Raw genomic sequence first — 22,221 nt, forward strand, 5'->3', positions numbered from 1 at the left:
GGCGGAGCCCAGTGCTAAGAGCCAATCCCAAAGAAGGGAAGAGAAGGAAGGAGGAGGAGCGACTCCCGACAAACGGAAGTCAAGCCTCTCCCCCCGCCTGCGCCCTCCTGCGCCCGCCGCGTGCTGACTTCCGCTTCCGGATGGTACTTCGAGGCTCTAGCTGATGAAGCTCAGCGGTCGTCATGGAGTTGTCGGGCGAGTACGTCGGGCTGGATGGGCAGCCGCAGCTGCTGCGGGTGCCCTGTGAGACGCCGGACGACGCGGACCCTTTCCAGGGCCTGCTCTCTGGTGTGGCCCAGATGAGAGAGCTGGTGATCGAGCTCTTTGGCCCCCTGGTACAGCAGGCAGCGCAAGACCAGGAGGCGGCGGCTCCAGAAGAGGCCATGGACGGTGAGCCCTGAGAAGGTGCTGGAGCGACAGGAGGGCGGGGCAGGGGAGCCCGGGGAGAGTGGCGGACTTGGAGAAAGCCTCGAGGGAAGAAGAATCCAACTAAAAATTGTTATCGTGTTATCTGGGCTGTTTCTACTTAAGCGTTTTCGCGACTCTTTCCATTTATGCCAGAGGGAGGGGGGTGGGGAACCATGCTGAGGGCCTAGTACTCTGCCAGGCGCTGGGCTGTGCTCTTGAAAAAGAATGAGGTGAATGCCGCTCAGTTCCTGGCCTTGTGGAACTCTCAGGCTGGTGGGGTTAGACAGGCAAACACTTACTACAGACTAGAAGTATGACCCCGGGGCCCTCTGTAAATACTGCACGCTCAGAGGACCCAGGAAGGCTTCAGAAAAGGGGCATGACTTTTGAGTTGGGGGTTGAAGGATGAAAATGAGCACTCCCGGGGTTGAAATTACAAACATGTTAGGGAGACTGCCATCTGTCGCAGAATCGGTTATGAAGACGTCAGTTTAAGGAGCTCTAACTCCCAGGAACTCCTTTCCCCTATCCCATTTTAGAAGGCACAGTTTGAAAGGAGAAATGTGAAATTCAGGTGAATACAAAAAAAGGTAAGGCACATTTTCTGCCCTGAGCTGAAGAACCCAAGAATTAAATTCTTGAGTCAGGACTTAATGCCTCTAAAGAGGGGCTTCAACTGTACTGTACTGTACTTTTTTTTTTTCCATCTTGACAGTTACAGATAATGTGAACTCAGACCATTATACTGAGTGCAGACAATAGATTGGTGCCATGAATACGTTAATTGGGTGTTGCCACCTACCTTGAAAGTGAAGTCCTGTTTCTTGGCTCCAGAAGTACTTCTCTAATCTGTTGAAAGTGTTGTCATTGGATTATAGCTAGAACCATTTCTTAAAATACTGGAAAAATAGCGGCCACCTATTCCATTAATGGCAGGTCTGTAGTATCTTTGTATTGGAGAACATGTTTTTGTATATTAAATGCAGACCCCATAAAGCTTAGGTTTGGATTTCCTTTGTTAAAAGTAATAGAGATTGAAATGGTGCATTTTTGTGTTATAGGAATTCTATCTCAACAAATGTCCAAAATTTAAAAATTATTAACAATTACTAAAGAAAAGTGTTAGAACTCTAAAAAGTACTAAGTAGTGAAATTGGATTACAAATAATCCAGTTATCAAATATGCAAAGGATTTGAATAGACATTTCTCCAGATGAAATATACAAATGGTCAGTAAGCTCATGAAAAGATGTTCAGCGTCACTGGCCATCAGAAAAATGCTAACGAAGACCACAATAAAAAACCCATCGTGCTCACTAGGATGACTGTAATCAGAAAGAACAGTAACAAGTGCTGGCTGGGATGTGAAGAAATTGGAGGCCTTATACATTGCTGGTGGAAATATGAAATGTTATACCTTCTTTGGAAAACAGTTTGGCAGTTCCTCAAATAGTTAAACGTAAAGTTATATGACCCAGAAATTCCACTCATTCCATTCCTAGTTCTGCACAAAGAGAACTGGAAACATACATTCACATGAGAGCTTATTCATGAATGTTCATAGCAGCACTGTTTTATAATAACTAAAAATTGGAAACAGCACAGAAGTCCATCACCTGATGTGGATAAATAAAATGTGGTGTATCCATCAGTGGAGTACTGTTCAACAATAAAAAGGAAGTACCGATAAACACTACAGTGTGAATGAACTTTAAAAATATGTTGAGTGAAGAGAGGCAGACAAAAAGGCCACATATTTTATGATTCCATTTATATGAAATGTCCAGAATAGAGAAATCTATGGAAGTAGAAAGTGGATTAGAGGTGGCCAATGGCTAACGGGAATGGAAAGTGGTTGTTAATGGGTGTGAGATTTCTTTCTGGGATGATGAAAATGTTCTAGAATTAAATAGTGGTGACAGTTGCTCAACCTAGGGAATATACAACAAATCAATAAATTGTACACCTTAAAATTTAAAATCTATCATCACTTTTTTTGGAGATACAATTCATATACCTTAAAGTGAATTTTATGGTCTATGAATTTTATCTCCCAAAAAAAGTGATAAGAAATATTTCAAACACCAAAATTCTTGAAATCTTTTTAACCATACATACTTTAATCTGTTATATGCATGATTTTATTAACCCTTAAAGTTGAAATATCATTATCAACCATTTTAGCAGTCTCTTTCTTTGAACCACCAAACATATTGTCATACAACATATATTTATTTTAAAAGGTGATGATGAAGATGATGCAGAAGATGAAAATAACACTGATAACAGAACTAACTCAGATGGACCATCTGCAAAACGGCCCAAACCACCATCTTAACAGTAGCTTTTATGAAATTTTAAAGGCTGCTACTGTATCTGAATTACCACTCAGTGACAGTTAGGAAAGACTTGAGCTCTAATTTGGAAAAGCATTTGTTTTATTCCCCTAGGACAACTTTGTCAAAGAAAAAAAGTTTCTTCTGTTTCCAGCAAAGAAAGATACAATAAATGTTTAGAAATGAATCGCTTTCTTGAATGAGAAGTAAATTTCAGACCGTGGAAATAAAATAGAACACTTAATGATGTATAAAATCCTCTTCTAAGTTGGCAACTGAATTTTTATTGTTTTCTGCTTTTTCAACAACCATTGAATGAAATTGTGTGATGTCTACATCTTTTGGCTTCTGCTTGTTATAAAAAATACATGTCAGTTCTTGGACAATAACATTTGAAAGAACCATGTGATACGAGCAAGTGGTGAAAATTGGATATTAAATTTAAGAACGGTAGTTCTGTGTAAGAAGAAGGAAAATTGGAAGAGAAGTACTGAAGGAGTGAGATGAGCTCTTGAGAGAGCCCCAAGGAAACCTAGAATCCCCACTCACCCCAATATTCAGACCTCCAGAGATGATACCATTCAACAAATATATATTTCACTTGTACCTGAAGAGAGCAAAGTTGGGTGTGATTTTATGCTGTAACATGTTATGTACATAAACACAGATGTAAGTCTTTCACTTAAACAATCTGTATTGACTAACTTAAACAATCTGTATTGACTATAACTTAAGGTATTTCTCATCCTGTATCCATGCTTTGATTTTGCTTACTGAAGTACGATTGAATCCTTTAAAATGCATATATATTCCTAAAATGTGTGTGTGTGTGTTCCTTCGTGCTTGTCGGTGGGACGAAGACATTTTTTATTTACTGTGCATGTTTCCTGATTCATTTTTGTAGCTAAAATGCAAAGAAATCAAGTAGCATGCATATAAGGAAATACAAATAGTTACAGAATCTTAGAAGTGACCTTACAGGGGCGCCTGGGTGGCTCAGTGGGTTAAGCCCTCTGCCTTCAGCTCAGGTCATGATCCCAGGGTCTTGGGATGGAGGCCCACATCTGGCTCTCTGCTTGGCAGGGAGCCTGCTCCCCGCAACACCCCCCCCCACCGCCTGCTTGTGATCTCTGGCAAATAAATAAATAAAATCTTTAAAAAAAAAAAAAGTAACCTTACAGATTATATGATTTATTTCTGAAATGAATTGAATCTTAGAATAGGTGTTTGTCACCTATTCTAATGACTGGGTGGCTCAGTCATTAAGCGTCTGTCTTCGGCTCAGGTCATGATTCCAGAGTCGTGGAATCAAGCCTGGCATCGGGCTCCCTGCTCGGAGGGAAGCCTACCTCTCCCTCTCTCACTCCCCTGCTTGTGTTCCCTCTCTCACTGTGTCTCTCTCTGTCAAACAAATAAATAAAATTTAAAATGAAAAACCTTGGGGCGCCTGGGTGGCTCAGTCGTTAAGCATCTGCCTTCGGCTTGGGTCATGATCCCAGGGTTCTGAGAGCAAGCCCTGCATCGGGCTCCCTGCTCTGCAGGAGGCCTGCTTCTCCCTCTCCCACTCCCCATGCTTGTGTTCCCTCTCTCACCGTGTCTCTCTCTGTCAAATAAATAAAATCTAAAAAAAGAAAAAAAAACTTTAAAAAAATTACAAAAAAAAAAAAAAGATTACCGTAGATTACCATAGTACTTTCCCAGTTACACATACTGAAGTCTACAGCTTAGAAGGTACATGCTATTAAGGAAACTGAATTTAGATACCTTTTAATATTTCAGTATCTTTTTTTTTTAAGATTTTATTTATTTATTTGACAGAGTAGGCAGAGAGACAGGCAGGGGCATGGGGAAGCAGTCTCCCCACTAAGCAGAAAGCCCAATTCAGGACTCAATCCCAGGACCCTGGGATCATGACCTGAGCCGAAGGCAGAGGCTCTAACCCGCTGAGCCACCCAGGTACCCCTTCATATCTTTAAAGTATTGTTTCACTTGGAACATCAGCCTTCCCCTTAAGCCCATTTATGTAACCAAAGCAATACCAAATAGAAAAAAAAAAAAGCAGCTAGAAAACGTTTGTTTTTTTTTTCTTGTTTTTTGTTTGTTTGTTTAAAGATTTTATTTATTTATTTGAGAGAGGGGGAAGGACAGCACAAGGGGAATAAGGGGCAGAGGGAGAAGCAGACTCCCTGCTGAGCAGAGAGCCCAATTCCGGGCTTGATCCTGGAACTCCGGGATCATGACCTGAGGTGAAGGCAGATGCTTAATTGACGGAACCACCCAGGCGCCCCTAGAAAATGTTTTCTAAATAGAAATTTCCTTGTTTAGTTTGTGATAATGTCTCTAATGTTGGCATTTCTACTCAGATATTGACTTAAAATCTTTTTCTACGTATAATCCTTTAAAAAAAAAAACTTGCCAACATAGTTAAAATAGTTGATATATTTTTAAATTTTCTTTCTTTTTTAAAGTTTATTATTTTGGGGCACCTGGGTGGCTCAGTCAGTTTAGTGGCTGCCTTCCGCTCAGGTCATGATCCCAGGGTCTTGGGATTGAGCCCCATGTAGGGCTCCCTGCTCTGTGGGGTACCTGCTTCCCCTCCCCCCCCCGCCTGCCTCTCTGCCTACTTGTGATCTCTGTCTGTCAAATAAATAAAATCTTAAAAAAAAAAGTGTAGGGCACCTGGGTGGCTCAGTGGGTTAAGCCGCTGCCTTCGACTCAGGTCATGATCTCAGGGTCCTGGGATCGAGTCCCGCATCGGGCTTTCTGCTCAGCAGGGAGCCTGCTTCCCTCTCTCTCTCTCTCTCTCTCTGCCTGCCTCTCTGTCTACTTGTGATCTCTGTCTGTCAAATAAACAAATAAAATCTTTTTTAAAAAAAAAAGTGTATTATGTTTTTTTTTAGTAACCTCGACACACAACGTGGGACTCAAACTCATGATCCTGAACTCAATAGTTACATGATCTATGTCATCCAGGTGCCCTAAAATAGTTCATATTTTTAAAGCAATAGCTGTGCTTTGCTCCTGAATATTTTGTTTCCTTTTTTGTTTAGTAAATATATTTATAAAGAAGAAATTTCAAGATATTTGCTCTTACAGTCCAGTGTTTTGAGGTCTGGGTTATAGGTTTGATTGATCTGTTCCTTAATTGTAATACTGAATTCTAACTCTAATACTGCCTTCTTGATACATGAGGTACATGTGTGACAAAAAATATCAGTGTGAAGGACCAGTATAGAAGAAATGGCTTGCCTGGTTTTCTAATCTGCTGCCTTCTAAGGGTACAGACATAAGCCATAGGCAAGCAAGATAGTTAATCTCTGAATTTCTTTTGAATTTACTTTTGTACAGGAAAGTCAGCCTCAGGGTACTAGCTAAAAATAAGCTTGACCCCAGACTTAGATAAATACTGTGAGGCATGGAGTGTAAAATGTGAAATATATGGACATATGCAACAAATTGTTTTTCTATAAGTGCTTTTGTTTTATATTAAGAAATAATGTGTATTTTTTTAAAGATACATTTATTCTAGAGAGAGAGCACATGACTGGGAGGGGCAAAGGGAGTGGGAGAGAGAATCTGAAGCAGATTCTGTGCCAAGCAGGAGCCCGACCTGGGGCCCAGTCCCACCACGCTGAGATCAGGACCTGAGCCCAAACCAAGAGTTGGTCACTTAACCAACTGAGCCATCCAGGCGTACCAAGAAATACTTTTTTTTTTTTTAAGATTTTTTATTTGACAGCACAAGCAGTTGGAGCAGCAGTCAGAGAGAGAGGAAGAAGCAGGCTCCCCACTGAGCGGAGAGCCAGACGTGGGGCTCAATCCCAGGACCCTGGGATCATAACCTGAGCCGAAGGCAAATGTTCAACTGACTGAGTCACCAGGTGCCCCAAGAAATACTTATTTAATAGAGTTTCATGGAACCTATTATAATGGGTTGCTGTTGTTTGTAAGTTAGGAAGTTTGAAGATTTTTTTACAAAATCACTTGGGAAAAAGAGTACTTGGCTGGCTTAGTTGGTAGAGCATGCAACTCTTGATCTCGAGTCAGGAGTTCAAGCCCCGTGTTGGGCATAGAGCTTACTTTAAAAAAAAAAAAAAAAAAAAGAATCTTGGGAAGGGGTACCTGGGTGGCTCAGTGGGTTAAGCCTCCCAACTCTTGATTTCAGCTCAGGTCATGCTTTCAGGGTTATGAGATAGGTCCCACATAGGTCTCTGCACTGGGCTTGGAGCCTGCTTAGGATTCTCTCTCTTCCTCTTCCTCTGCCCCTCCCCTGTCCCTCCTTTGTCTCCCCACCCATTCCCACCCCCAAATAAAAAATTTTTAAAAATCACTTGGGAAGAAAATTTACTTTGAAAAAAATAAATGGGGGCGCCTAGGTGGCTCAGTCATTAAGCATCTGCCTTCGTCATGAACCCAGGGTCCTGGGATCGAGCCCCACATCTGGTTCCCTGCTCAGTGGGAAGCCTGCTTCTCCCTCTCCCGCTCCCCCTGCTTGTGTTCCCTCTCTTGCTGTGTCTCTCTCTATCAAATAAATAAAAATCTTTAAAAAAAAATAAATGGGAAAAGAATGTGGGAGGGAATCAGTTTTACCCCATTTAGAGATAGTGTTCATACTAAGAGGATTTATGCTTCTGCAACTAGTTGCCTTTTATATCTCAGCCAAGTGACCTCATTTGCCTGTCTAGTTCTTCCCGTCCCTTAGGTTTCAACTTAAACATTTCCTCCAGACTTCTGGCTTCCTAGACAATGTAAGGCCCACCAGCTGGGTGTTTCTGTGGCATCTAGCCCCCTATACATCCCCCCTTCATATTAGGAAATATATTTGAATTATTCCTTTATGAATATTATAAATAATCCTTTGTGAATATATGTAATTATTAGAATTATTTTAGCTACTCAGAATTTTTAAAATTTTTTCTAAAAAATCCAATTGCTAGTAAAAAAAAAAATTTTTTTTTTTTTTTAGAAGACTGTACTTTCAAAGGAAATAAAGTTTAGGTTTCCAAATGAGAAAATCAGTTGGAGACATATGTGGCCCTCAGTTAGGTGCATAGTACTTTAATACTAGTTCCTATTCAGGGGTGCCTGGGTGGCTCAGTGGGTTGAGTCGCTGCCTTCGGCTCGGGTCATGATCTCGGGGTCCTGGGATCGGGTCCCGTGTCGGGCTCTCTGCTCAGCAGGGAGCCTGCTTCTCTCTCTCTCTCTGTCTCTCTCTCTGCCTGCCTCTCTGTCTACTTGTGATCTGTCAAATAAATAAATAAATCTTTAAAAAAAAATACTAGTTCCTATTCAGCCTATTAAAGATACGTCTATTTCTCAGTGGAATTGTACAATCTGAACCAATATAGAATATCTTATGTATATAAAATAGCATTCATGCATAAGACATCCTGAAAACCTAGACTTTCTAACTCAATTGTCAATCACTATGTTATGATAAAATGTTCATAAGAAATTCCTGTTTGAACTTAGTGTGGGGTAGTTGAGCACTGCAGAATTCAAAACAATTGCCATACATGATCTCAGGGTCCTGGGATTGAGCCCCGCATCGGGGGTCTCTGCTCAGCGGGGAGCCTGCTTCCCCCTCTCTCTCTGCCTGCTGCTGTGCCTACTTGTGATCTATCTCTCTGTCAAATAAATAAATTTTTAAAAATTAAAACTATTGCCATAAATGTAGCAGGTGACAGTTACAAGTAAAATTTACATGTTTGAGGAAATTGATTATAATCATTTTGTGATAATTATTTCCTGGATTTTTAAAAAATTTTATTTATTCGACAGAGAGGGAGAGATCACAAGTAGGCAGAGAGGCAGGCAGAGATAGAGGGGGAAGCAGGCTCCCTGCTGTGCAGAGAGGCTCAATCCCAGGACCCTGAGATCATGACCTGAGCCGAAGGTAGAGGCTTAACCCACTGAGCCACCCAGGTACCCCTATTTCCTGGATATTTCATGTAAAATCCTCATCAAAGGGCACCTGGGTGGCTCAGTTGGTTAAGTGTCTGACTCCAGCTCAGCTCAGGTCTTGATCTGAGGGTCATGTGTTCAAGCCTGGCATTGGGCTCCATGCTGTGTATGGAGCCTTTTTTTTTTTTTTTTTAAGATTTATTTATTTGACAGACAATGAAAGTGGGAATACAAGCAGAGGGAGTGGGAGAGGGAGAATGCTGGAGTCCATCCCAGGACCTTAGGATCATGACCTGAGCCAAAGGCAGATGCTTAACAGACTGAGCTACCCAGGGGCCCCTAGAATCAAGGTTTTTAATGATAAAACAAAAGCACAAAACTATGAAAAGAAAATGGAGTAATAGTTTTTATAGTCTCAGAGTGAGGAAGGTTTCCTGAGCAAGATTTGTTAAAATACAGAAACCATAATAGAAGAGATTAGTAATTATAGCATAACAAAAAATTTGGAACATTTTATTAACAAGGCTAAAGGGCAAAGAGGGAAAAGGTATTTTGTATTTTCAGCACAAATAAGAATTACTGCCTTTTATAGATCTCATATGTATCAACCAGAGACCACAGAAGTGGGCAAAGGAAGGGAATGGCAAGAACATAAGAAAAGAAATCCACATGGCTTTTAAATGAAAAAGGTGCTACTTCAAATAAAATCAAAGACACAATGTAATACCATTTTTTACTTTTCAGACTAAAAGATCAAAAGTTTTGGTGCAATATTGAACTGGAAAGGATGTGAGGGGTATACAGTACTGATGGTGAGAGTGTGATTTGATACAAGCTCTTTGAAAGCCGAGTGGGCACTTCTGTCAAAATGTTAGAGGTATTGTTCTTTGAACAATTTCATTTACAGAAATGTATCCAGTGATAATAGCACACAGGTGCACAGATCTATTTACAGCACTATTCATTGAAGCATCATCCTTAGTAATAAGACTGTAAAGAACCTAAATGCCCATTTACAGACTCTGGTTAAATAAAAACAGAACCTAAATGTCCATTCTCAAGACGCTAGTCAATTAAATAAAAATAGAATATTAATAATTTTGCATGACCATTTAAAAAGACCAAAGTGTAGCTCTGTGTATTAAAGAGCAATCTCTAGGATGTGCTGGTAAATGAAAACTAGTAAGATACAGAACAGCGTGTAGAATGCTACTCATGGAGGATATTGGCTAGATAGACGTTGGGTATCTAAAACGTTAGCCAGGGGCAGGAGTGGCTCAGTGCTTAAGCCTCTGCCTTCGGCTCAGGTCATGATCTCAGGGTCCTGGGATTCAGCCCTGCATCAGGCTCTCTGCTCTGCAGCGAGCCTTCCTCCCCCTCACCTCTGTCTGCCTTTCTGACTTCTTGTGATCTCTGTAAAATAAATAAATAAAATCTTTTTTTTTAAATTTTTTAAAGATTTTATTTATTTATTTGACAGAGAGAAATCACAAGTAGATGGAGAAGCAGGCAGAGAGAGAGAGAGGGAAGCAGGCTCCCTGCTGAGCAGAGAGCCCCATGCGGGACTCAATCTCAGGACCCTGAGATCATGACCTGAGCCGAAGGCAGCGGCTTAACCCACTGAGCCACCCAGGCGCCCCAATAAATAAAATCTTTAAAAAAAAAAAAAAGGATAGCCAGAAATCTGCTGAGCAGAGGGGGTTGGGTTGGGAATAACAGAGAGACTTTTCACTGTACACTCTTGTTCTCTTTGCATTTTAATTAGCAATAATCGCGCCTCGGATAAACCTCATTGGCTACGATACTGCCACTGTGCAAAGCTTCTCTTTGCATTTTAAAGAAACATTTTGTATTTTTCTACACAAATACAGAAAAAGTTACTGTTCTTCAAAAGTTATTGAAACTGTCAAATGATCTTTTTATTTTTTTATTTTATTTTTTATTTTTTAAAAGATTTTATTTGTTTATTTGACAGAGAGATCACAAGTAGGCAGAGAGGCAGGCAGAGTGAGAGGAGAAGCAGGCTCCCCACTGAGCAGAGAGCCCCATGCGGGGCTTGATCCCAAGACCCTGAGACCATGCATGACCTGAGCTGAAGGCAGAGCTTAACCCACCAGCCACCGAGGCACCCCGATTTTTTTTTTAAGTAAGCTCTATGCCCAAAGATCCAGCGTCACATGTTCTACTGACTGAGCCAGCCAGACACCTCAATTTTTAATTTGAAAAAATTATACTTTAAATTTAGTAAGGGTAGACCAGCCATATTAACAGTTTAATACATTTGTCATGTAAGTAATTCAGGGCAAAAATTAACTAATCTAGGGTGCCTGGGTGGCTCAGTGGGTTAAAGCCTCCGCCTTCAGCTCAAGTCATGATCCAAGGGTCCTGGGATCGAGCCCCACATTGGGCTCTCTGCTCAGCAGGGAGCCTGCTTCCCCCTCTCTCTCTGCCTGCCTCTCTGCCTACTTGTGATCTCTGACTGTCAAATAAATAAATCTTAAAAAAAAAGAAATGAAAAAAAAATTAACTAATCTAGACTTAAAAACCAAAACAAAGGGATGCCTGGGAGGCTCAGTCAGTTAAGTGTCTGACTCTTGATTCTGGCTCAGGTCATGATCTCAGGGTCATGAAATTGAGTTCCAAGTCCGGGTCTGGGCTGGGCATGAAGCCTGCTTAAGAATCTCTCTCGGGGGCATCTGGGAGGCTCAGTGGGTTAAGGCGTCTGCCTTTGGCTCGAGTCGTGATCCCAGGGTCCTGGGATCGAGCCCCGCATGGGGCTCTCTGCTCACCAGGGAGCCTGCTTTCCCCCTGCCTGCCTCTCTGCCTACTTGTGATCTCTGTCAAATAAGTAAAATCTTTAAAAAAAAAAAAAAAAAAAAAAAAAGAATCTCTCTCTTCCTGTCCCTCTCAAAAAAGGAAAGAATAAAAAATCAGGGCACCTGGGTGGCTCAGTCAAACAGCTGACTCTTGATTTCGGGTCAGGTCATGAACTCAAGGTCATGTTGGGCTTCACGCTCAGTGCAGAGTCTGCTTAAGATTCTCCCTCTCCCTCGGCACCCCCCCACCTGTGCATGCACACACTCTCTTTCAAATAAATCTTTTAAAAATCTTTAAAATTCTTTTTTAAAAAATCTTTTAAGAATCTTAAAGAAAATTAAAAAAAAAAAATCCAGGGACATCTGGGTGGCTCAATTGGTTGAGCATCTGTCTTTGGCTCAGGTCGTGATCCCAGGATAGATCCAGCCCTGCATCAGGCTCCCTGCTCAGTGGGGAGCCTGCTTCTCCCTGTCCCTCTGACTGCTGCTGTGCCCACTTGTGCACATGCTCACTCTCTGTCAAATAAAAGCTTTTAAATAAATAAAATAAAAATCCACATTTCCCCTCTGTCTACTACTTTGTCAGAAAAGGGAGCAGAACATGACTTCTATAGAGGTAAGGAAAGTGCGCTAATATGAGGTAGGACGCCGTTTAAAAAAAAAAAAAGTGGGGCGCCTGGGGGGCTCAGTGGGTTGAGGCCTCTGCCTTCAGCTCAGGTCATGATCCCAGGGTCCTTGGATAGAGCCCCACATTGGGCTCTCTGCTCAGCAGGGAGCCTGCTTGCTCCTCTCTCTCTCTCTCTCTGTCTGCCTCTCTGCCTACTTGTAATCTCTGTCTGTCACATAAAATAAATAAAATCTTTTTTAAAAAAAAGGTTTTTCTAAAACCGATGTGCCTAGTTTTAACCTTGAAAAAGATGCCCTCTTGCCAGTGCATTATTCTCAAAGTATACAATGAATTTTATAGTGTTGCCCTAACTCTTCAGTTCTCAGGTGACCTTTGGGATCAGAATTGCTCTATTTAAAGACATGTCCCAGGGAACAGTGAATAGTAGAATGTAAGCTTCTATTTAAAAAGTAGCAGCTCACATTGGGGCAGCAACAAGGTCATTGGGGTATAATTTTAAATAGAAATTAACTCCAATGCAAAAAGAAAAACAAATTTACTCCAGTGCCAAAAATTCTGCTGGAAATGGAACTAACTTCTCAAAACACATTATGATTTTAAGTGAGCCATTTATGGGGCCAAGATATTGCCTTTACTCCAGAGTGCCCCAGTGGTGGGCTGTAGCTCTAAGAGGTCGGCATGACACTTGATGATTCAGAAAACTGTTATCTCCATGATTGTAACTTGAAAATTGCTCAAGGCTCTAATCTCACCACCTCAAACCTTGTTTGTAAGTGTGGTTTATGTTTTTGGGTTGTTGTTTTTTTTTTCCTGCATGAATAAGGAACATCCCTAGACAACCAACATCATAACTGCTGGCAAAAATAAATGGACTCCATTTAAATCTTGGCCTCAGAAAGACTATATCACTACGTGCTGAAACCTGAGAAAGTTAACCACTAAACTTATCTTGAACATGTGACAGATGGGACTTTGCACTTAGAAAATGTTAACTTTAACCTTTATGTTCTCTGGAGAGCAAACCAGATTGCTCTGCAGTCTAATGAACGAGGTATTCAATGGCAGTAAAAATCAATTATTACTCATGTAATAAAGAATTATGAGCACCTACTGTGTGCCAGGCACTGTTCTAGGCACAGGGTATACAAGAGGAAGAGACAAAATCCCTGCCCTCATGGAGTTTAGACAAAATGTGTAACGTGTCATGTGATGTTAAGTGCGTGGAGAAAAACAGGGAAGGAGGATGCTTAATTTTAAATAGGCTGGTCAGAGGCAGCCTCATAAGGCTGACAACTGAGCAAAGGGTTGAAGACAGTGATAGAGCCTTGGCCAGGGCTGAGCAACCAGCCAGAACATACACTGAGTGCATAAGCCCTGAAACAGGTTTTTCTGGTACATTCTAGAATCAGCAGGAAGATCTGTGAGGCTAGAGTGGGATGAGGGGTGGACAGAATAGTAGAAAATGGTCAAGAGCCACTTATTTAGGACTGCAAGCCATGTTAAGAACTTTTGAGTTTTATTGTCAGTAGGGAAGCTATAGGAGGGGTTTTGAGAGAAATAACATTTTAAAAGAATCTCTTGCCACTTATTTGATAGACTTAGAGGGGACTTGAGCAGATTTTGGTGCAGAGAGAAATGAAGAGCTTGGTTTTGGACAGGTTCAATCTCAGACGCCTGGTAAGACATCTTAGTAAATGCTAAACAGGCAGTTGGATATCCAAGTGTGGAGCTCAGGAGATATGCAAGGTAGTGAGATAAATTTGGGCACTTGAAGCCATAAACCAGGATAGGATGACCAAGGGGATTAAGTATAGAGATGAGAACTGAAGGATGTCAACATTCAGACACTGGGCAGAGCCCCAGGGAGGAGCCAGCAAAGCAGACAGGAAAAGTTGAAGAGGAAGAAGGCAAACCAGGGAGGAGTCTAGAACTGGAGTAAAATCGGGTAGCTGCTAGCCACATGTGGCTGTTTGTACTAATTAAAATTTAAAATTCAGTTCCTCAGTCACATTAGCCACATCTCAAGGGCTCATTTCATGCAGCTAGTAGCTACTGATTTGGACAGTACAGATATAAAACAGTTCCCATCATCACTAAAGCTCTATTGGACAGCAGTGATCCAGAAATCAACTGAAGAAAATATCTCAAGGACAAGGGGTGAGTCTTGACCATTGGGTTATGTGTAAGTGACCAGTGACCTCTTGACAACAGGGAAGTTTTGGTAGTGGGAGGCAGAACCCTGATATAAGAATCTGGTTCAGAATAATCTGGAAGGGAGGAACTGGAGCCAGAAAATACACCTTGTTCCCGAACTTGGCCTCTGGCAGGCAGCCGCCTACAGTCTACTCCGTATGATCATGTCCACACTTGACACCGCCCCTGGAGTGGAGGGCCTGATAGGCCCCTCGTGGGGCTCCCAGTGCTGCCTGCACAGATCATCCCAAGCTGCCATAGAAACAGCTCAGTTGGTTAAGCGTCTGACTCTTGATTTCAGCTCAAGTCATGATCTCAGGCGAGATCAGGCCCATCAGGCTCAGTGTGGAGTCTGCTTGAGATTCTCTCTCCCTCTCCGTTGCCCCCCACTTTTAAAAAATAAAATTAAAAAACTGGTGGCATCTTTAAAACTAGAAAAGTAACATAGTGACTAAAGCTCCAAGAATTAGATGCTTCTCCAATTTAATTATCTATTCTCTATCCTGGCACATTCGAAAACAATAAAATATCTGGCATATTTCCATGAAAAACACACAACAGGTTTTACTTCATTTCAGATGTGGTTGCAAATAAGGTGACTTATTAAGCAACTAGGGGGAAGAATTAAGCAACTAGGGGATATTAACTGTTTTTATTTCTGGAAGCAGATATTCAATTATGAATTCTGGGATGCTTGTCCTTTCCCTAAAACCCCTGAAGTACTTCCTATATTTCCATGTATCTAATCCTGTACTCACTGCTTACTGTACTGTGATGTAAATATGAAATCAATAACTTGATAGAATACACAGGTTTTCTCTCCATCGGCTTAACCTCCTCCTCAACCTAATCACTGGATTAATTTCACCTTTCCCTCTACAAAGAATGCTTGGAACTATTAGAAATTTTTTTTTAAGATTTTATTTATTTATCAGAGAGAGAGAGGGAGAGAGAGCAAGCACAGGCAGATAGAATGGCAGGCAGAGGCAGAGGGAGAAGCAGGCTCCCTGCTGAGCAAGGAGCCCGATGTGGGACTCGATCCCAGGACGCTGGGATCATGACCTGAGCCGAAGGCAGCTGCTTAACCAACTGAGCCACCCAGGCGTCCCACTATTAGAAATTTTTTTAAGATTTTATTTATTTATTTGACACAGAGGGAGAGTGAGCACAAGCAGGGGTAGTGGCAGGCAGAGGGAGAGGGAGAAGCAGGCTCCCCACGGGGAGCCTGATGTGTGACTCAATCCCAGTACCCTGGGATCATGACCTGAGCCGAAGGCAGGCGCTTAACTGGCTGAGCCACCCAGGTGCCCTGCTTTGAACTATCAAATAGCCACAGACAAAACAGGAATAATTCACAACTTGGGTAATTAATTCCTAAATAATCAAAAACATTAATCCTACAATCTGAAACTTAGTAATTACATTTGGAAGTACTGAATTACTCCCACTCTATTTTAATACTTCTACTACCAAGGCAATCTGCTCTTGAAAGATAGAGATGGACCAAGCACTTTCTAAATCCCCAAATACTAAAATCTGAAATATAAAAGATAAAGTCAGGGCGCCTGTGTGGCTCAGTGGGTTAAAGCCTCTGCCTTCAGCTCAGGTCATGATCCCAGGGTCCTGGGATCGAGCCCCGCATCGGACTCTCTGCTCGGCAGGGAGCCTGCTTGCTCCTCTCTCTCTCTCTGTCTGCCTCTCTGCCTACTTAGAATCTCTGTCAAATAAAATAAATAAAATCTTAAAAAAAAAAAAGAAGAATCAAAAGCCTCTGCCTTCGGCTCAGGTCATGATCCCAGGGTTCTGGGATCGAGGCCCGCATCAGGATCTCTGCTCAGCAGGGAGCCTGCTTCCTCCCCTCCACCCCTCCAGCCTACCTCTGCCTACTTGTGATCTCTGCCAAATAAATAAATAAAGTCTTTACTAAATAAATAAATAATAAAAGATAAAGTCTACTTTAATGAATAAAAGTTACTACTTTATAAGACAAGTGATAGACTCACAAACCTTGCATTATATCAACCATTTGTAAAATTTAAAAAATTAAAATAATTTTCTTAAATCAATCATTTTCAAACTACCACTGCCTCATGACTAATCAAATCAAATCAGAAACTGCTCAGTGATTTTCCTCAAATTATCCTTTCTTCTGCAAAGCAGTATAACGAGGTGATAGGGCCGGGGGATCTGAAGCCAGACATCCTGAGTTCAAATCCTGACTTTTCCACGTCCTTGCTGTGTGACCACTGGCAAGTTATTAATTCCTGTGCTTCCTCTTCTGCAAAATGGCACTAGTACCAGCGCGTACCTGCCTCATAGGCCCGTTGTGAAGAAAGATGGAAATCACTCAGAAAACAATGACGGCACTATGCATACTACTAGTTAAGTACTCAAAAGATGCCAAGTGATTTGGTTATCGGACCCTCACAGAAACGGGTATTTCAAGCTGCTAACTACTGTGGACAGTCCGTGCATTGTATCAAAAACTGTAGCATTTCAGTCACCAGACCTCTGGAAGAAATAAAGGGAAAGTGAGATCGGTTACCTGGAGAAGGTAACCTGGAGATTACCTGCTGCTTTTGAGTTACAAAGGTACCTGCTCTTTCAAGTAAAGCTTGCTGTGGAATGTTCAGCCTTCCATTCTAGTCAAGTCAGACTTGAACGCTGAGGTTGTTAGAACACTTTTAGGTTTTCAGTAGCTCGTACGAGAAAAAACTTTCAATAATGCCATTTCCATCCTTTGGCATGGCCGGGCAGACAGCACCGTGAACCATGTCATTTGTGACAAGCACTGCAGGCCGGTGGTTAGAATAAAGGCCTCATACCTCTCGCTCTGCTGCTTCCCAGGTGTGGGACCTGAACAAGCAAGTTACTTGACTTCGCGACCTCAGTGGCTTTATCTGTAAAATCTGGATAACTGTTTTCTTAGGGTTGTTGAGAGGATTAAATGAGTTAATTCTGTCAACCTCTTAGAACACAGCCCAAAAGAATAAGCACCAAAAAAGATTATGATTATTTAAATCTATCAGTGTAAAACACTGCCTTGGTACTAATGACACAACTATGTAAAAATACATTTTGATCCCGCCCAGAAAAAAAAAATCCTAAAATCTGATATTTCCATGTTTTAGTTCTTTGTATTGGTACCAGACATGAGGTAGTAAGTACAAATGCAAAGGAAGAAGTACACAGATCACATCTTCATGCAAATCACCTGTTGCCTGAAGACCTGAAGACTGGACCTTAGGCCAGAAAAGTAAATCAGAAGGATGACAACTAGTAGTATTTTAAAAGGGTGTCACACATCTGACAGGGACCAGACTAAATATTTCCACTGAACACCTTGTTTCCATCGTCTGTGTTAAGATTTCTCAACTTTCAAACATTTAGTTTCTTCCCAAGTAATCTTTTAAAAACTAGTAGCATTAATAACACTGATAATGCTGACAGCATTACCAAAAGGAAGCACAAATTTTACTTATCAAGACAGCCATCACCTCAGTAATTTTATACCAATTTCTCACAAACTGGTAGCAAGCAAGCAGAAATAGCTGGCTTAGTTACAACACGCTGAACTGGTGTTTTAGTTTGAAGAATTCTAAAGCAAGCCAAGTTAATTGTATAAAATTTAAACTTTATGACCATGTTTGGACCTCTTTACATTAAGCACAATGGAAATGTTCATACTCATTTTTTTCCCCAAAGGAAAAATTTATGAATCATCACTATGTTGCACAGTAGAATAAAAATAGGAGTTCAGGTACTTATTCAAGTTTCTAAAGAATGCAAATAACAGACACGATTTTACTTCCAAAATCTGAAGTCATCAACATGATTTTGTAGTACTGTATCTCAGGCTTCAACTTAAAAATTCATTATTATTCAGATAAAGATAGCCCCCTAGTCACACTTTTTAGAAAGCCTCTGCCCCACCACAACTTCCTGAGATCTGTGAAGAAACTGCAGTCTTGTGACCAGGCTCCATACGGTAGTGGCAGTTTTGTAACTGTAAGGAAAAAATGATGACCGATTCTACGTATCAATCAGTTGTAGTCTGCTGATCTGATTAGAAGCCTTGACAAATGCCTGGTGGCGATTGCAAATGACTGCCAAGCATATGGGGATAATGCAGTAGCCCACCGTTTTGGGGTCAGCTCTTGTACAAGAATAAAGGAACAAAAACATCTGTAAATAAGGTATCAGAAAAATAACTGTCCAAAACCAAAAAGGCAGGGAGAGTAACCGAGCTTTCAAGGAGTGTGTCCATGTGGTTCCTTCAAGGGGCTCTTCTGGGTGCTGCTGAATGTGTTCCAAGGCCAGCCTGTTGTAAGTCTCATTGATTTCAAAAACATAGTAAAACGCTCCTGCACTTGCTAACAAATACAATCCCACTCCAATCCATCCCATCCTCTGACGGAAGTTCATCATTCTCCATGCTCTGTGCCTTCAAATTAAAAAAAAAAAGAAAGAAAGAAAGAAAGAAAAGAAAAAGAAAAAAAAAAGTTAGGGTCTAGTAATGCTGTCATCACAACGACTCCCCATTAGTGCATTTAAGGTTTGAAATTATTAAATTCACATTTCCTAAGAAATGTAAACAATGCACAGCTTGTTGCTTTATGTAATAGTTAAGAGAAAGTAAAGTTTCAGCATATACTGAGAGTGCTTTTTATGTAAGCCCCACAGAATAAATCAGTCTCTGTATCCGGCTTAAATAGGTCCAGCACACCTTCCCTTGAGAAACTGGAATTAAACTGGTTTCCTAAGGAACACTTCACCTTTATGGTCCAAATAGTTTCTGCCTTCACAGTACTGTTTTGGACGTGAACACTCGATTCTACAAGTCAAACCGATGTCGGAGCCCCCACGTTAAGACAGTAACTCTTAAACACTTACAGTGGTCCCGAAAATCTTCCTGTTCCCACGGCAAGCGTTAAAGAGTCACTCAGTTCTGAATATTCGGGTGGTTTTGGCATTTCAGAGAAAGCCACCATAAGAGAAATCCCCGGGGTCACCGGCTGGGAGAAATGGGAGCGCCGCCAGCCTGGAGCACAAGCTAATTGTGATTAAGCACAGCGTGACTGCGGCCAGTCACGCGGCGGCCCGGCCCCTGTCGCTGCGGCCGGAGTCCCAGCCGGTGTCACCCGGGCCGGGCCGGGAGGCTCCCCAGCACCCCCACCCCGGGCCTCCCCGGCAGCCGGCCCCGCCCCCCGCTGCGCTGCGGCGCCGGGCGACCCCGACCAGGGCTGCGCGGGCGGCGCCGGGCCCGGGCCTCTCCGCCTCGCGGCGCCGGGAGCCCAGTGCGGGGCAGCGGCCACCGGCCGAGCCTGCAGAGACCGGCAGCTCCCGGATCTCACCTTCCTGTCCCGTTTGGCCCGCCCGCCCGCCGTCCCGGATGCAGCCACAGTCGGGACTTCCGGCTTGGGCCGGAAGCGCGCGCCCTCCGCCCCCGTCGCGACGCCGGGCCGCCTCCCAGCGCGCGCCCGGGCTCCGCTCTGGCGGGGACGGGGGCGGGAGCTGGGGCTGCGGCCGCGCGGGCCCCGGCGCTTCCCTTCACGTGGGCGGCGGTCTGGGCATCTTCGGGGCCGCTCGGCCCGGCCACCGGTGCCTCGCGGCGGACAGTGGCGCGGCTGCGACGGCGCGGGCCGCCATCCCCGGGTGGCGCCGAGTGCTGGAGAGGCCGGCCTCCCGCGGCGCCGGCGACGGTCCGGGCCGCGGACACTGGATAGCGGCGAGGGGCGCGCGAGGCCGCGGAGAGGGTGAGACGCGGCTTGTCGCAGTGGGGCGGGCCGGGAGGTCGTCCGCCGGTGCGGGGCCGGCGTCACTGACCTCTGCCGCTAACGCAGCTGCTTTGTGCTCGCAGGCCTCGGGGTCGGGACGTTGCCGGCACTCCGCGGGGGTGCCGCGGGGAAACGCCGTGCCTCGCGGCGGCGTCAGTGCCCCGGCCGGATTCGAACGTCAGTCCGTTGTTCGGGGCACCATGACGCTGAGGCTCTTGGAAGACTGGTGCCGGGGGATGGATGTGGACCCTCGGAGAGCGGTGTTGGTTGCCGGCATCCCCCCGACCTGCACGGTGGCGGAGATCGAGGAGGCCCTGCGGGCCGGTTTGGCGCCCTTGGGCGAGTGCAGACTGCTCGGGAGAATGTTCCGGCGGGATGAGAACAGGAATGTGGCCTTGGTGGGACTGACTGAGGAGACGACTCGTGCTGTGGTCCCTACGGAGATACCTGGAAAGGGGGGTGTCTGGAGAGTGATCTTTAAGCCCCCAGGCCTGGATAATGAATTGTTAGGCAGATTAAATGAATTCTTAGAGGGAGAGGGCACAAGGCTGGGGGAGCTGACCAGAGCTCGTGGATACGGAAACGACCCTTTTGACCTAGGCCAGAACATGATCCCAGAGGTGCAGGCCCCTGTGTTGGCCCGGGCCTTAGAGGAGGCTCTTCAGCCTGTTCTGCAGTACCTGAAATACAAAAAGCTGAGCGTGTTCTCGGGCAGTAACCCTCCAGAGGCAGGAGAAGAAGAATTCGAATCCTGGCTGTTTCATACTACTGAGATGATGAAGACATGGCGGGTGTCGGATTTGGAGAAAAGGCGGCGATTGCTAGAGAGCCTTAGAGGCCCAGCATTTGATGTTATTCGTGTCCTCAAGACAGACAATCCCTTCATTACCGTGGCTGAATGCCTGCAGGCTCTTGAGCAGGTATTTGGGGTGATTGATAATCCTAGGGAATTGCAGATCAAGTATCTGACCACTTACCAGAAGGATGAAGAGAAATTGTCTGCTTACGTGCTAAGGTTGGAGCCTTTATTACAGAAGCTGGTGGAGAGAGGAGTGATTGAGAAGGATGTTGTGAATCAGGCCCGCCTAGACCAAATCTTAGCTGGAGCCGTGTGCAGAACCCTTCGCAGGAAGCTGGCCCTGCCGCAGGGAGGCCCAGCCCCTGGCTTACTGCAGCTGCTGCAGCTGATAAAGGAAGAAGAGGCAGCTGAGGAGGAGGAGGCCCTTCTCCAAGAAGGGCATTTGTCCTGAGTCTTAGGCATCCGGGAAGGGAGAGCTGGCAGCAAGCAGAGCATGAAGGTAGAACAGTGCGTGTACTCACAGACGTTGATCAGTCCCTTCCTTGTGCAGCCAAGGAGCTCATTCTGTACAGTTCTCTGTCTAAATCCTTTGTCATTTCTGGGCCTGTTTCGTGTCTCCCAAAGGTGTCCTAGACTAGGAAGAATGTAGTTCTGCACTAATATTTATGAATATAGATTTATTCCTGTGAATTTATCATACAAAATTGTACAGCGGGTCCGTCGCTATGTATGCATGTGCTCTGAGAGACGTTAGCTTATGTAGTGTGCAGGGGTAGCGTGTCGCTTGTGATGATGTATCAGGTAGTTTTTAGGTGTGTTTTGCCCTATGTTTATTATGAAGATAGGAGCAGTGGCTAAGATACTAAGTTATTTTCCGTCTGAACCACAATTCTCTTGATTCTGTACAGTCCAAATCAGGCAGGATCAGATGCTGAGGTTGATAAGTTTGCAGCTGTCACCTCTAACCCTGGATTTCTGATACATGTCATCAGAACATCTGGTTCTGAATGTCATTTTAATAGGTGTTATAAAATGATGTATGTGAACTTATAAAATAAAGGAATGCTGATACAATGACCTTTTTAAAATGTTTTATTTATACCAAGATTCCAAGAGAGATTTCATTTGAACAAAGAGTTCCAAAAGCATAAATCTGAAAAACACTGAGGTTACACAATCTTAGTCCCTTGGCTATTTTCCTCTTAGGGCCCAGTGGGTAGAGAGTAGTTTTTTTTCTTTTTCTTTTTTCTCATTTCTTTTCTCCTTCCTTCCTTCCTTCCTGATTTATTTATTTTTGAGAGAGAGCAAGAGTGAGCAGGAGAGAGAGAGAAGAGAATCTCAAGCAGTCAGCTCACTGAGC

General features: G+C 43.6%; 3 protein-coding genes and 1 pseudogene across 5 annotated transcripts; 2 read left to right on the top strand and 2 right to left on the bottom strand.

Annotated features, from left to right (window-relative positions):
- Positions 1 to 134: 134 nt before the first annotated feature.
- GON7 (GON7 subunit of KEOPS complex) lies at positions 135 to 3,562 on the top strand. 2 transcript variants are annotated; one of them, XM_044231051.1, is made up of 2 exons: positions 135 to 390; positions 2,652 to 3,562. In XM_044231051.1, exons 1-2 carry the CDS (start codon positions 183 to 185, stop codon positions 2,744 to 2,746), a joined length of 303 nt encoding a protein of 100 aa, XP_044086986.1. In that variant the 5' UTR covers positions 135 to 182; the 3' UTR covers positions 2,747 to 3,562. The 2 variants fall into 2 exon arrangements, 1 of the variants encoding a protein (XP_044086986.1); XR_006381686.1 differs by having other exon boundaries at positions 298 to 405; positions 2,652 to 2,719.
- A 6,737-nt stretch (positions 3,563 to 10,299) lies between these two features.
- LOC122894833 lies at positions 10,300 to 10,470 on the bottom strand (annotated as a pseudogene).
- A 7,428-nt stretch (positions 10,471 to 17,898) lies between these two features.
- On the bottom strand, positions 17,899 to 19,696 carry TMEM251 (transmembrane protein 251). Of its 2 annotated transcripts, XM_044230982.1 has the most exons (3): positions 19,640 to 19,652; positions 19,179 to 19,326; positions 17,899 to 18,729 (listed from the first exon to the last, which is right to left on the bottom strand). In XM_044230982.1, exons 2-3 carry the CDS (start codon positions 19,274 to 19,276, stop codon positions 18,318 to 18,320), a joined length of 510 nt encoding a protein of 169 aa, XP_044086917.1. In that variant the 5' UTR covers positions 19,277 to 19,326; positions 19,640 to 19,652; the 3' UTR covers positions 17,899 to 18,317. The 2 variants fall into 2 exon arrangements, with proteins under 2 accessions (XP_044086917.1, XP_044086918.1); XM_044230983.1 differs by lacking the exon at positions 19,179 to 19,326 and having other exon boundaries at positions 19,640 to 19,696.
- A 100-nt stretch (positions 19,697 to 19,796) lies between these two features.
- Positions 19,797 to 21,938, top strand: MOAP1 (modulator of apoptosis 1). The gene is made up of 2 exons (XM_044231027.1): positions 19,797 to 20,041; positions 20,146 to 21,938. Exon 2 carries the CDS (start codon positions 20,263 to 20,265, stop codon positions 21,310 to 21,312), a length of 1,050 nt encoding a protein of 349 aa, XP_044086962.1. The 5' UTR covers positions 19,797 to 20,041; positions 20,146 to 20,262; the 3' UTR covers positions 21,313 to 21,938.
- The last annotated feature ends 283 nt before the right edge of the window (positions 21,939 to 22,221 follow it).

Source organism: Neovison vison, chromosome 13, assembly GCF_020171115.1.
Source record: "Neovison vison isolate M4711 chromosome 13, ASM_NN_V1, whole genome shotgun sequence".
Lineage (NCBI taxonomy): Eukaryota > Metazoa > Chordata > Mammalia > Carnivora > Mustelidae > Neogale > Neogale vison.

Coding starts and splice junctions, on each gene's coding strand:
- TMEM251 (XM_044230982.1), bottom strand. CDS start 19,276: ATGGTGGCTTTCTCTGAAATGCCAAAACCACCCGAATATTCAGAACTG. Junction 18,730..19,178: donor GGAAGATTTTCGGGACCACT/GTAAGTGTTTAA, acceptor TTTAATTTGAAG/GCACAGAGCATGGAGAATGA.
- GON7 (XM_044231051.1), top strand. CDS start 183: ATGGAGTTGTCGGGCGAGTACGTCGGGCTGGATGGGCAGCCGCAGCTG. Junction 391..2,651: donor TCCAGAAGAGGCCATGGACG/GTGAGCCCTGAG, acceptor TTATTTTAAAAG/GTGATGATGAAGATGATGCA.
- MOAP1 (XM_044231027.1), top strand. CDS start 20,263: ATGACGCTGAGGCTCTTGGAAGACTGGTGCCGGGGGATGGATGTGGAC.